This window comes from Lingula anatina, chromosome 2, assembly GCF_051362555.1.
Source record: "Lingula anatina isolate TDL-2025a chromosome 2, LinAna3.0, whole genome shotgun sequence".
Classification (NCBI taxonomy): Eukaryota; Metazoa; Brachiopoda; class Lingulata; order Lingulida; family Lingulidae; genus Lingula; species Lingula anatina.
In genome coordinates, this window is record NC_141768.1 from 26,469,371 (window position 1) to 26,484,361 (window position 14,991).

Here is a 14,991-nt window from a genome sequence, read left to right on the forward strand (position 1 = left end):
AATTGGTCAAACTGGACTATGACCTACGTCAGACAGATGTCATACTCGAAAAGTTTTGGACTTCCGAGAGGCAGTCATATACCTTGGTATGCTAGCAGTCTACAGGGTATGGCAAATATTTCCACATTTTGGTAATTTAAATAACTGAATCAAACAGTTAAAACAGCATACAGATCTCAAAGAAAAAGACATGGGAGATGAACAAAAATTTCTCTCTTTACTACATTTATAAATCACACTGTAATGGCTATAACTTTTAGTTTAACATATGCATGGAAATATGCAAGCCATAACTTTGGAAATTAACTGTCATCCGTCTTTAACACTCAGATAATGTCAAATTTCCCTGAAACTGACAGGCTTAATTAGCTGAGTGTCTTCTCATACCAAGTACATTATTGATGATTGGCTCTGCAAAGCAAACACGTGGCACTGATTACCTGGCAGTGTGACAGCACTTTTGACAGTCGCGATATCTCCGACGATCTACGGAACAACTCTCATAATATCCACAAATAACCGAGATGAACGTGCAGACACATAGTTAAAGAAGAATACGCAGAGAGAGAGACTGATATCAAGGAGACTAAAAACACATTAAGAAATCTTGAAACACAGGACTATTTCAAAAGAGGTAAGTGCATCAATAAATCAGTCTATTTGACTATATTTATAAATCACGTTTAGGTTAGGTAAGATTGAATTACAGTGATTGATACAGTTGGAAAAAATATACTTTTGTGATTTCTCTTTATCATTATCGACTGTTTGGATGGTTTGTTTGAAAACATCTATATATCTCATTTTTAATTTAAAAAAAAAAAAAAGATGAATGTGCTTGATCTACATGAACAGCACCTTGTAAAAATTACTGTATTCAAAAGTTTATGGTAAAATGGAACATACGATTAAATGACCAATTGATATTTAAGGAATTATTAGCCAAAAAAATCAATTTTCATATAGGACAGCAGAGATTTCAATATTTACACACTGGCAGTTTTTGTGTCTTTCATTCATTTTAGTACTTCATCATGATGATGTGCTTCTACCTGGCAAGTTGAAATCTAGACAATATTTCTATAGTGTGTGTGTGTGTGTGTGTGTGCGTGTATGCATGCGTGTGTGTGTGTGTGTGCATGCAGACTGAGACACTGTGGATTTCCACCAAGAGTACATAATAACAGTGCCCAATTCTATCTCTTTAAATTTGTATTACATGTTTCAAAATTCAAAATCATGCAGTGATTTTTTTTTTAAATAGTCTCTTGGTACTTTTTTTCTTTTATTTTACGTCCACCATTTCTTAAACCATCACATAAACTTTAATATAGAAAAACCACATCAATATTATCTTCATGAAACTATTTCAAAATATCTTTTAAGATTTAGAAAATTTCTTATTATCATTTGGGGGATATTACATATTACATTTTTGCAATGATACAAAATTACTGAATAGTCATTTGATTATATTTTTACACAAAAAATAAGTAAAAGTAAAATTTTCAATTTAAATTTTGTTTGATTAAAAAAAGGATGTCTATTTTTGCAAGGACCTGTTCATTTCATTAGGAAATATATTGTCCTTGCTTGAATTGTATTCTTTTAGTGATATGAACAATTAAAGACATAAAAAACTGATAAACATTGTTAACTGAAATCATTATGATGAATAAAACATAATTTCCTGATAAGGAGTAATCAAATTAATCCTGACTATTTGACGATTTGACTATTATCAAATTAATCCTGACCATTACAAATGCGGATTCCAGGAAAATACATATCATTTATAAAACTTCGGCACATTTTTCTTCCCCCTAATTTCCCAAAGAAATCAAAGGAAATTTCCATAACTTTACATAATATGTATGAGTAATCCTACTGTAAGAGCAGAAACAAATACTGGTAATGGCAAAGAGCAGACAGACAGTAAAATCAATGATAACAATAAGTGGTTAATATAGCCTATTTTACCATAACACTCCTTCAACTCATCCAACAACCTCATTACCTTTAAGCCTGTCCTCTACTGAACACACAAGAGGTCCAGACCCAATGACAGTCAACAGATAACCAATTGCTCTCCATGGAGCTTAAAATTCTAAGCTTTTTATGAATCCCTTTGTAATCTCATGGGTCGCCATCTACTGGGCCAAATGATACAAAAACTCAGCGACAACCACGATTACGATCTACCTGTACGGAAGGCCAGGTGATCCAAATGTAGGTGGTTTCAAGCATAGCTCGCACTATTCCAATGTTATCCTTTGATCTCGCTTTGCGACACCACTCCCATCGTTATTATGTCCAACAGTAATCTTGACCAGTTTCAGAATAGAACTTTTGGTCTGAAAGTTGTCCGAAAATATATCAGCAGTAGCTCCATAAAATCAAACACTTCGGCTTGTTTTATAACAATTAAGAAAGGTATAGCTAATGTTTCAGACAAATACTCTCTTTATTTTGGTGTACTGCTTTGGAAATTACTTTTGATTTATCTTGAACTGCAGAAAACCAAATTTTTGACCCAAAATATCGAACCAATTGTCAGGCTTAAGTTTTTTGTGAAACCAGAGCCCAGAATTTGAAAATTAAAATAGACAATGGGCTCTAAGTTAGTGCTGATGTGAACATGCCCTATGACATGTGTCATCATACATGCCACATTTCTCTCCCCTGACCTATACATAAATGGTCACTGCAGTCAATTGGTCAGTGAGTCAACAATAAAATAAGATCAACAGGTTGACATTAGTGGTCAAAAATACAAATATATAAGCTAAGTTATTTTCATTCTATTTTTTTTTTTTTACATTGAGCAGCTTCTCTCTATTTTCAATCAAATCATGAATATCCTCTATATTTACATACTTGTAAGTGGTCAAAATGATAAGAGTTTGACATTAAAAAAAAATAATCAAAATATAGGCATCAACCTATTTAAACAGACTTTCAGAAGAAAACTTTATGTGACACTATCTACCACATTAGAGTGTCTGGCAAGTACAAGAAAAAATTAGTCAAAGCATTTTCAGGAAAATTCTCAAGGGACCATTTCAAGAAAATGAATTTTTCTTCCTAATACTGTAACAACAGCACTAAACTACAAGAGTGAATGCTGATTCTCCCTGAGAAACTGAGCCTAATCACTTTTTCTTGTTACACATTAAAACATAAAGCTTTCCTTTTTCTTTGTAATATTATGAAAATTCGGACCCATCTTTTATCAGTATGTTTTTTTTTGTTTTTTTTTGCATCTCTTTATTTCTTTTTGTTTCAAGGACTTTTTTCTTTTTCTAGGCTAAGGCCAAAATGAGGCAACATCTACAGAAATAGAAATCAGTGTGATCTAGTACGTTAGCCAGCAGGTAGGCCTTTTGTTATTAGCACCTACCACTTACACTTTATTGTCTGGCCCAGCACTCTGGGAAATTACATATAGCTTTAGAGATTCACTGGGAGGCTGTGCAAACTAGCAAAATCACGGAAACCATTAGACTAATTGTGTGGGTTACACAGCAACAGGCACTTCTAACTGGATTTTCCTTGCTATTGTAATACAGAAGGGGGAAAAAAGGGCAGAGTTTGTCTGCAAAACCAAGATCAAGGCAACCAATCAATTAGAAATCCAAGACAATATGTTACGTGTATTGATCTTCTTGGTGTACAGTGTTGTTTAAGATAATTTAATCGTCATGAACTTATCAGTATTCTGCGTTCTTCACATTTTGTTCTTTTTTTTTTTTTTTGCAGTGACACCGAATAGGGACATTTCCATTACATTATCACAGCAAATTAAGATCAACCTAAAGAAGCAATTTCTTATCAATAAACAAAAGGTCATCCGCCCCTTTGATATTTTTTTTTCTTACCGTTACTTAAGGCACGGCGTACATGATTGTGTTCTCATCTAAGCACAAAGTGGATGAGGTTATGAAATCAAATCATCATTAAATAGCAATCAGAGTCCAAGTGTGAAATCTCAAACAAGGTGACATTGAACTTCATCAGCAGAAATTCCAACCAATCAGAGCAATTCCTGGGCCTCGTAAGTGACTTCGAAAAAAAAAAAAAAAAGGAAAATCAAGGCCAATAAAACCTGACAACAAATGAGAAAGGTAATACAGTATACTGTCTTCCTGGAAGTATGGTTCGAGCTGCGTAGTAGCGTCAAGTGGATGTAAATGACAGATGATCTTTGGTCCAACCTTATAAAAGGAAGGACACTTCTGCTGTTAATTCAAAAGACACACAATGAGTAACAACAGCACAGAGGGTGTAGGACAAAAAGAATACACACTGTTATGGCAGATTTACCTTGCCGCAGAACTGCTAATTGCTGTGGTGGCAATTTTTGGCAACTCTCTGGTGATTTATGTAGTTTTGAAAAACAGACGTTTGAGAACTGTCACTAACTATTTCATTACCAATCTAGCCCTGGCAGACTTGCTAGTGGGACTAATCGGGATTCCTTTTGCAATCCTGTCTGACAACAACCTCCCAAGAGACTTTTATGGCTGTCTGCTTGTTAATTCGATGCTCGTAGTTCTCACGCAAAGTTCCATCTTCAGCCTGCTCGCTATAGCCTTGGAAAGGTTTGCAGCCATCAAGAGCCCTTTCAAATACCAAGCTTTGTGGACTAAAAAGCTGGCTATGATCCTGAATGCATTAACGTGGATATTTTCAATACTTATTGGACTAGTGCCAGTGTTTGGCTGGAACCTGGGCCAGCCAGATAAAGATGGTTGCAGATTCACAGAAGTGATCGACATGAAATACATGGTCTATTTCAACTTTTTCATTTGTGTTCTCATACCCCTTATTATAATGCTCCTAATCTATGGCTACATTTTTAACGTGGTTCGCAAGCAGAATCATCAGATAGCAGCTTTGGAGATCAAAGATAGCCCAGCCGATCATACCCACAGAAGAGCCTTTAGGCGGGAACTGAAAGCAGCCAAGTCGCTGTCCGTAGTCATAGGATTATTTGCTCTCTCTTGGCTGCCTCTGCACATCCTCAACACCCTGACTCTCCTGTGCCCGGAGAACTGTAAATATCCCTATGAACTCCTCCTCGCGGCCATAATCTTAAGTCATGCAAATTCTGCTGTAAACCCATTTATTTACGCCTATACCAACTCGCGACTCCACGGAGCTATAGCCCAAGTATTTGGATGTAAGCACACTGGCAATTATACTTCATCGGATGATATTCCTACTGTCTCCAGAAGAAGTAATGCAGGGAATCACTTTAACACAATCAGGACGCTATGAAAGAGTCTTTCTCCTTATAATGCCTATTTGTGTATTCCAGTTTATATACATATCAACAGTGCGGCACTTGAATTATTATGTCGTTCTATGTTAAAAGTGGCTTTAGTCAGGTGAACTGATCACTGTGTTGAAAAGATCTTATCTCAATTCCTAAGAGGTACTTTATTATATATGGTCACATGTGACTGAGTAGATATCATAAAGGAAAGATGCTTATAAAAAAAAAAACACTATTATGTGTTGATCATGCATTTCATATTTCACATAAATATACATTTATCCATGGAAAGATTACAAAAAATTACTGTGATTGCTGAAATGCTTACTCAACATAAACTGATTGACGTAAAATATTTTTGTATTGAATGTATACTTATTGAATTGTATTGACATCTTTCACTACATTCCGCGATATTTAATGGATGTCATCTTTACTGTAAATTATCTATTTTTCAACCATAATAAAATGCCTATAACAATATCTTTATTATCAGTTACTGTTTCAATGTTTTTTTTTCTCAATTTCCTGAAGTGGTCTTTTACAAAATCAGCAAAGCACTCTCACTGATTATATGTGCCAATACTGGAGCTAGTAATTCACAAGTATTCAGTATTGAACAAAACAACAAGGAAAATTCTAGTTTCAGCCAGTAAATCTATACAACACAGACTTGTTCCTGTGATAGTCATCGCTAGGACAAAATCAATTAGAAGTATTATCAATGTACAGCATAATTTGCGGAAAAGCCATTATGCTCTGGTGAGTGATCCCAGACATTATTGAATGATGTTTTTTCTCATTTATCACATACACAATGCAGTGTGTGTCCAATAGAGGCATTACACAAGATCAAACATATTTGCTTTTATGTCTTGCCTAAAACCAATCAACAACTGAAAAAAAATCACTGGTTGCTTTTACATTTCTGTCTAATGCAGGAAACTAAACACAACATACATACTTCCTGGAAAGATCAAGCTGTCAGAATACGGTGGCCTTTTTAATTACCGTTTCATGTTTTCCTAGTGTAAACATAATCATAGCTGAAACTGACAACAATGTTTTTCTGAATGACCTTTATTATAAGTTTCTATAAATTACTGGGTATGTGTTTTTTTTTTCTATGTCTCTGAAAGATTTCATTGATACAGTCACTTTATTACTATCAATTAATGAGGTTTCAGATAAATTTTACGTGTCTGTTTGAGTAAAATGTTTACGTGTAAGGGGTGCTTTAAGCTTCACCATATACATATTAGAAAGACTGTAATATTCCACAAATATACTGAAAAACAAACACCCATTTGATGAAAAACTTAACTCCTACATTCTCAGTTTTTCGATACAAAATGAGGTTTAGAATTTTATATAGCAAAAATAAATAATAAAGTAATAAAGGAAATAAAGTAAATAAAGGAAATTGTTGAAATTTGCATTTTAGTTCTTCGGTTTCTTTCTTTGTGTGATAGGCTCCTATTGATATCTTATTAAAAAGAAATAAATGTACATACCTGTGTCCCAACCTCCTTAGAGTTAAAGTTGGCGTGTGTCCATTGGTCAGCATGATATTTGCGCTGGAACTTGGTCAGTGTGCCGGCCCCTCTAATGGACACATCATTGGTGTGGAAAGTAGCGTCTATGACCAATTTCCCATCATAAACCAAGCAGGCATCATTGATGGCTATAATAATAATAATAATAATAATAATAATAATAATTTCTCTCAATTAAAAAAAAAAACAATTTGGTTTTATTACATAATCTTTAGAAAAAAGTGCACTTTTCTGATTCTTTTTAAATCTGTCATGACAATCCATCCAAAAGATTTCAAAAACTGTGATGTATTTTAGGTATTTATTAAATATTTTATTAAAGCATTCAGTTTTATTTACACCGAACACTTCTCACAGTTCTGAACTTTAAATAAACCTAATCGCAATAAATTACTCAATAAATTAACTGGATGACGTGCTTCATCCAATAAATAGAAAAGATGTTTATCCAGTTTTAAGTCTATAGACAGACAACAGGTGTATTTGAAGAGAGGACGCTACGGCATAAATATGGCATGACTTTTAACATGTCCAAGTAAAGGGACACAGGCAACCCTTTTAAAATTAATGGTGGATTAAGAAATGAGGAAAGTCTGTATTAACTAAGTGCACTTCTACCAAGAATGCAAGGTCAGATTGTGCTCGCTAGCTTTTACAGTTACCATTAACAGTATATTTTACCCGTTTGTTTGTTTTGTAACTGCAATCAGAAACTCAAATGCAGCTTCTAAAATTACCTCGGAAAGCTTCATAATCCACTCTCTTTTTATAATAGCTGAAAAACACCTGCAACATCAGAAAGGGAAATTAATAAAGAGACATTAGTTCATCTCACTGATTTGTCAGCATGAAGGATGCTAAAAATTACCACAAAATAGTCCACAACCATCCGTCTTCATAAAAAGGTAAATCAACCGTACTTTCTGATGAAAATTGGAAATTAAGCTAAGCAATCACACATGCTATAGGGCCCTTTATTTCCCAGTCAACAGTGAGTCATGAATAATAGAGAGATAGTATTTCCCTCGCCTACTTACTTCAGCTGAAGACATTTTATATTGTTGTTAGAGAACTATTCTTAGAAAGATGTTTTCATCCTGTTTATCTTACCAAGGCCTGTTTTCAATAAGACTTTCTATCAATATGATCAAAAATACTAAAATAGATGTGGAATTGGGTTTACTCTAATCTTTGATGTTTACCTATAGCTAGTATGCTAAAATTATTTCATTTGAACAAAAACATGTGGTCATATTCAGAAAAACAAAGGGATAGAAACCAAAAACAGGGGCGGATTCAGAGACATTATCTGACAGTCTTCCAAATTATCTTTGTTGATCCGTTATTCATTTTTGACGGTCTTCCGACAGAAAATATTAGATACCCGTCAATGTAAACTTGAAAATCTGACTGTTTGAAGACGCCCTAAATCTGCCCCTGAAAAATGCCAATAAAACCTCCCATCACTGCAGAGTATAATTACACACCCTTCATATATTTTATTTTTCTAAAACCCCTTAACCTCCTGGCAGATGAATTAACACCATTATATGTCAATTTTGATGTCATGATTTTCTCATTTACCAGAACAGTTATCACTACATGTTCCATTCTCATGGGATTATGTAGCTAGAATCAGAGAACAGCATCTTGAAATTCTAAAAGGTGTGCTTAAGATTTTATCAGCAAAAATGTGAAAGTTTGGTCTTAATCAATGGTTGTCTTAAGAAATAGATAGACTTTTAGAGAATAGGTTTAATAAAAATCTAAAAAAGGTAATTTTTTTTACTTCATAGGTCTCTTCAAAAAAATCCTATGATTGGATCTCAAACAGTTGATAGGTTGTACTGGAAATCAAATATGATCCCTTTGCAAATTAGGAAAAAAGATTAAAAAGGTAATTGAAGCTTTGTGGGGGAATACCAAAGAGGCTGAGGACTTAGCTGTTAGGATGATGTATGCCATCATCATAGCAATTAAATGTTCACTGAAAATGATTTTTACAAGCTTCTTTATGTCATTCACAAAGATCAATATGCAATTTCATGAAAATATATTTTTGCAATTACCACACTTCACACTTAACCAAGAATCAATTACAGGCTTACAGTAATTGACTCAATCTTTTCAGTGGGATAATTGTAAATATTACAGATACTGAATATTTTGAGTCATAAATTCTGAAAATTAGAACATTCCCATTATGTGGTAACAAGAAAATTGAAAAGTACACTACCCTGTGGTTCTATTCCATACAGTAAAAGTACCACAAATGTTATATGAAGATAATTTTTTTATGATTCCAAACTTATGTATCTGTAAGCAGGATAGTTTTCTCTACTGAAAGGATAAAGCCATCACCATATCTTTAAGTCCAAAAATGTTATGTCTTTATCTCAGACGTCAAGAAAATGATGAACACAAAAGACATGTATAAAAAAAAGTACTCAACATCATGATCTATGGTGAAAGCAATGTACAGTGTATATCCCTCCCATAGCTGGCTCAACAAGCACACTGAGATCTTTAATACATTCTTTAGCACCAATTTACTTACATCACATTCAACTCTCAGTGGCTTTGTATGGGAGGTGAAAGAGGCAGAGATAACTTCACTGCCACCTTTCCCATCATTCCATTGGGCTAACAGGTACCCAGAATACACCTCAACCCCACTGGCCTTCAGGGCATCGTACACTGCGGTCGTCACATCAGGGTTATTGAAGCAGGTTGTCTGAAAATGTGGATAATAAGTCTGATTGGCAAAGTAAACTAAACAACATAACCATGTCACTTTGTCACTACATTTCAATGTAGAGAGGCTGTTAGTGTAGTATAAAATTAAACTTAAATTTAATATCAATAGAAAATCATTTGAAAGATGAGTTAAATTAAAAATCAATATAACCATATAACACAGCAAATAAATAATATTAAATAAGTTTCAATTATTATCTTAAATACAAGATTTCTGTAAAAAAAAAAAAAATCATTGCTTACAGGTCCCTCTAGTGGTGGCTCCACCAGTATAATCTTGTCACCAGGTATTCCCATTTTCATCAATGTCTGCACACAACAGAAGGCATCCAGACTGTTTCCATACACCAAGGCCTTGCCTGGAAATGTTTGAATGATATTTGAGTAAACAGTGGTCTGCAGGATCGCTTAAAAAGTGCAAAACTCTAAGAGTTACTTTTGAGTCTAACAACTCACTTTGATATAATGCGATTTAACACAATAAAAGCTTTTCATTCAAATCACTCATACAAATCAAGTTTATGTGTTTTTTAATAAGTTTTCTGCTAAACCAGCAGCAGGCTAAAGGGCTTACAAAAGTACTTTTAAACTTTTAAGTACTATCAGAAAGTTGTGATGAGCCAACTGTTAAATTTCATTCTTTTAAGAGTAAAAAATTCTTTTACCCCCCCCCCACATTGTCTGTGTCGGTTCACTATTGACCCCATGATAAACCTCAACACTAACCTCCCGTGACCATCAAGTTATTCTCCACCCAATAAAGTGCCATGGCAGCCTGGTACTCATCATTGATGATAAACACATTGGACGGTGGTGTCCCCTGGTGCCACCTATCTGGACTATAGGGGGCCTCGCTGCTGGTCTGCAACTTGCTGATGTCTGCCCCGGTTGGTGCTGGGATCTGGTACTGGGTGCCTGTAGCCAGGATGAGGTGGTCATAGGGCACCATTGTGCTGTTGTTCACTATCACATTCTTCTTTTTCCTGATTTAAAATGAGTAAAAGAATGGATAAGCAGAACACATGGGACTCCCAAATCTCAACCTAGATAAACACTGCAGATCATAAACCATGAAGAAAGGCGTTTTTTTTTTTTTTTTTTTTTTGTGTTTTTTTTTTGTGTGTGTGTGCATGTGTGTGTGTCATTATGGTTGGATAAAAGGGAGAAAAAATATAAACCAAACCCAGCAGGGACAGATCCAGAGATATTTTCTGACAGTCTTTCAAATTATCTTTGTTGATCCATCCTCCATTTCTGACTGTCTTCCAACAAATTCTGACTGTCTTTCGTAAAAGACACAAAAGATGTCTTCTGTTCGTCCCTGTCCAGCATTTGATTTTCTTTAGCAGAGTGTGAGTTACCTGTCAATGTTTGTCATCTTGCCATACACCACGTTGACCCATGTTCTCAGGGACGACCTGGCATAGTCCTCCTGGTTGTAGCAGAAACTGGAACAGTCATGAAATATTAATTAATACATAGATAGATAGAAAAAGATATATATATCAATAATAAGCATTTTTGTAGACTACAACAAAGTGGGAATTTGAGTAGCAGTGGTCATCATGGTTACTAAAAAATGTGTTGTGTTATTTCTTCATGTATCTTGAAATGAAAAAATGTATTAGTGTGTGTGTGTGTGTGTGTGTGTGTGTGTGTGTGTGTGTGTGTGTGTGTGTGTGTGTGTGTGTGCGTGCGTGCTTGTGCTTTTGTGTCTGTGTAAAGTACCTGGATCCCAGAAGTTTGTCTTTGACTTGGTCTGGGGGCAGTTCACCTGGCAGACCACGCGGTGACACCAGGGTGATGTTATTAAACCGGAGGTGAGGACTGAAATAATAAAAAATAGTGACAATAATAATATAATAATAATAATATTTATTTTGAGTTTAAAGTCCAAATTTCTTCAGTAGTCTTTTTATGATGCAATGTGCACAAATAAAAACATTAATTAAAGAAAAGAAAAAATTTATTAAAACGGAAAAATTGATTGAAACTTACAAAGTACAAATTTAAAATGTTACTTTATCACTCACTTTAAAAGGTCATTTATAAAAAAATTCTTTTCATAATTGGTTTCAAAAGATATGTGTTGAGTTTCCTTTTAACATACAAATACCAAGCTTCATATTCAAAACAGCTTTTGCACATACCTTTTACAATTATAACTGGCTTAATCAAAACTAATAGCATTTACTATAACATGCAGGTAGCCTTAAAATGCACTCACAATTATTTTTGTCTATAAACATTGTTAAATGTGAAATTTTCCAAGCTAGCAGAATAGTATATGCATATGATAGTATATGATAATAAAGATTATTGCATTATTACCCTTGCCATAAACTACTGTACATATAATGTTTTATTGATGATGTTCAAATTCACACAGATTTCTTTTTAATTCCACTTATCTATGGATCCACGTACCAGAACACCAAAGTCTCCAAAAATGCCACCCCAGTATCCGAGGCTCCCACCACCACAATACGGGCATTAATGACAACCTTCAGAAAAACAAAACAGAAAATGAATATGACATATGAGATCATTAAAAAAAACTTAAATAATAATCTTTAATGTCAGACTTTTAACATGATTACTTCATGATTACTATTATATCTTAACCACTCTGCAAGAATTAAATTGTTATTTGACAATATATACAAACATGCACACATTTTCTTGACACTTTTTATACATATTCTTGACATCCCTTGGGAATGGGGTTAAGAAGCCAACGTGATGTTTCTTTCTAATCGGTGTCAATCAATTAACTATTTTTAATGCATGCAATGGCCAGTTCTTTCTGCTTCTAGCGCAAGCCCAATATTTAATTTGGGTTGACTATTGCAGAATAATCCTGAATCAAAGAAGGTCAAAACAATTGTATTAGTAGTTCACTGATTCACCACTTTTCAGTTCTTTCTGCTTCTAGCTCAAGCCCAATATTTCATTTGTGTTGACTATTGCAGAATAATCCTGAATCAAAGAAGGTCAAAACAATTGTATTAGTAGTTCACTGATTCACCACTTTTCACCTTTGGTTCCAGAGTAAGTTTTCTGTTAATGTGGCACAATGCATATGGCTCCTTCTCCTGCAGGATCCTCTCAGAGGGAGCATTCTCTCTCAGGTTCTCCACAGGGTAGATGATCTGTCTGCGAGCTCGCACAGGTACCAAGTCATTAATGGCTGTTATCAGGGAATGCTTCTCCACAATCTGAGAACAGGAAAGAATGGGTTTAGGTAAAATTATGGGGTATTCTAAAATCTCTAAATACTACCAATATACAATTATTGTTATTGTTACCAGTAAGAGAAAAGATCACTGATTAACCTTATTAGGACCACTTTATAACTGAACAAAATGATTCTGAAATATTGCACCTCTATGTAATGATAACTGGGATAGAAATGCCATTATAAAGCAAAAAGGGAAGTAGTAACTATTATTAATATTAATTTGATATATAGGATAAATCTAGAGTAGTAGTCCAATTAGACATAAGAAATGTTGTTCAAATCATTTTTAAAATGTTACTTTTTGGCCTCCTACTATCTTTTCTTAAGTCAAAATAGACCAACAATTTTGGTTCGAGGTGAAATCGACCCATCACTTACCTGACGTGGGGTGTAAGATGGATAAATGGGATAATACAAACAGGTCTTATGGCCTTGCCTCAACACTTCCTACAACCAACAAAAAATTTTAACAATTAAGCATTGAGTGAAATAACAGCAATAAAGAACAAAATGTCTTATCTAATATTGGAAATTGGGGTGGAAAGAACCCTGATAAAGTTAAGCTGCATTATAGATTATTATAGTAACTCTAGTGTGTGTGTGTGTGTGTGTGTGTGTGCGTGCGTGCGTGCACGTGCATGCATGCGTGTGTGTGGATTCGCATGTCTTTTAAATTTTACTCCCATTCAGATCGGGTGACATGCATGTCATAATTAAAATAATATAAATTTATGACAAGTTAGCCTAGAAGAAGGTACTGTACCTTCAAGAAGTGTTTAGAATAGTGCTGGAATGCTGGATTCATTGCAAAGTGATGGATATGACCATGCTCATCTCTCTTGTGATGGTTAAAATACACAAAGTCCTCAATATTGTAGTGGGAGCGAATGTATTCTATGTCCTGAAAAATAGTATTAACAGGGGTTCTTAAAAATTTATCCACACATTTGTTGCAAATTATATACCATTATCTCATTTCCAATTAACATTAAAAGTTAATGCAAAAAAAAATTGCTTGGACACTTAAGTTTACCTCCAAGTTTAAAAACCAAATAAATGGCAAATTTACACATATATTAGTAAAGCATATCTGTGTGTCTCTCACCTCTTCGTTCCTGATGATGGCAATGCCGACAACTTGGCCACTGCAGTCAGCCACAAATGCTTGAATTGGTGTGCCATCCTACAAGACAGTGGTTATACAAATATAAGATGATAAATTAACAGTCTTGGAGCAGCTGATTTTCATTGCAGAGAGTGAGATTTCTGAAATTAAAAACTTTAAAATGATCACTGCAAATGCCTGCCTCTATCATTAATATACAGTTTACAAATTAAGTACCATATACTATCCCTGGAGTCTCTTTCGCAAAACAACTAGTCTAAAATGGATAAAGACTAAGAATTTAAGCTAAAAAAGATGTTTCACATAGAATGTTAAGGCCACTAAGCTCATTTATGTCTCCTCCATCTCAGTGTACCACAAACTTTTATGGTCTCATTCATAGCAAGAAAGAAGGCAACAAGGAGTATTGATTGTTCGTGATTTGGCCAAACAAGGCCGCTTTTATTACATAACCCCTCAAACTGTCTTGATTTTACTACCAGAGGTGACAATTGCCCATTTAGGACTGTCAGCTACACAAGTGTTGGCAAAACACTTTTAGATCTGTATCTCAAAGTCCACGAAGCTAAGCCAAATCAAGCCAAATATTTTTTGTGAAACAAACCCCTGGCAGTGTACCATGTCCCACTTACATCATCTCTTCTGGCCTTGTTGAACTGCTTGAGGTCAGCCAGCAAGTTCTCATGAAGGTCTAGGGATGACACTAGCTTTTCAACTGCTTCATAATCACTACTGCATGCAGGCCGGATCTCAAAATTCCTTTTCCAAAAACAGAAATATGTTTCTTCAGTAGAAAAAATAATCATCAGCTGTTTTTAAATAAGTAAGATGCTTTTTTTTCAATCTCTGACCCAGATAGAGTGTCTGTCCAGGCTATTGTGTCAATCAACAGGTAACATCACAGTTATTAATATTAATATTGACACAAAGGTATTTTAAGGTATTTTAAAGGTATTTTATCTTTTGATATATATATGAAAGGATTGATGCCTGATCAGTATATGAAAACTGATTGTTTTTCAGACATAATTTA

At 34.5% G+C, this 14,991-nt stretch overlaps 2 protein-coding genes across 2 annotated transcripts in view; one reads left to right on the forward strand and one right to left on the reverse strand.

Moving 5' to 3' along the window:
• Positions 1-14,991, reverse strand: part of LOC106158842 (cilia- and flagella-associated protein 61) — a 30,256-nt gene that overhangs the window by 6,663 nt on the left and 8,602 nt on the right. The window contains exons 12-24 of the mRNA XM_013534945.3: positions 14,591-14,717; positions 13,938-14,015; positions 13,596-13,733; positions 13,211-13,279; positions 12,630-12,809; positions 12,019-12,095; positions 11,320-11,418; positions 10,953-11,039; positions 10,318-10,574; positions 9,835-9,950; positions 9,392-9,568; positions 7,572-7,620; positions 6,793-6,962 (exon numbers count right to left, since the gene is read on the reverse strand). Of these exons, the coding sequence (XP_013390399.1) occupies positions 6,793-6,962; positions 7,572-7,620; positions 9,392-9,568; positions 9,835-9,950; positions 10,318-10,574; positions 10,953-11,039; positions 11,320-11,418; positions 12,019-12,095; positions 12,630-12,809; positions 13,211-13,279; positions 13,596-13,733; positions 13,938-14,015; positions 14,591-14,717 (1,624 nt within the window). The remainder of the gene's footprint in view (positions 1-6,792; positions 6,963-7,571; positions 7,621-9,391; positions 9,569-9,834; positions 9,951-10,317; positions 10,575-10,952; positions 11,040-11,319; positions 11,419-12,018; positions 12,096-12,629; positions 12,810-13,210; positions 13,280-13,595; positions 13,734-13,937; positions 14,016-14,590; positions 14,718-14,991) is intronic.
• Positions 148-5,773, forward strand: LOC106158849 (adenosine receptor A1). Its single transcript, XM_013534960.3, has 3 exons — positions 148-634; positions 3,307-3,374; positions 3,760-5,773. Exon 3 carries the CDS (start codon positions 4,261-4,263, stop codon positions 5,278-5,280), a length of 1,020 nt encoding a protein of 339 aa, XP_013390414.2. The 5' UTR covers positions 148-634; positions 3,307-3,374; positions 3,760-4,260; the 3' UTR covers positions 5,281-5,773.

Excerpts from the sequence above, each read along its gene's own strand:
- LOC106158849 (XM_013534960.3), top strand. The coding sequence starts at position 4,261 with ATGAGTAACAACAGCACAGAGGGTGTAGGACAAAAAGAATACACACTG.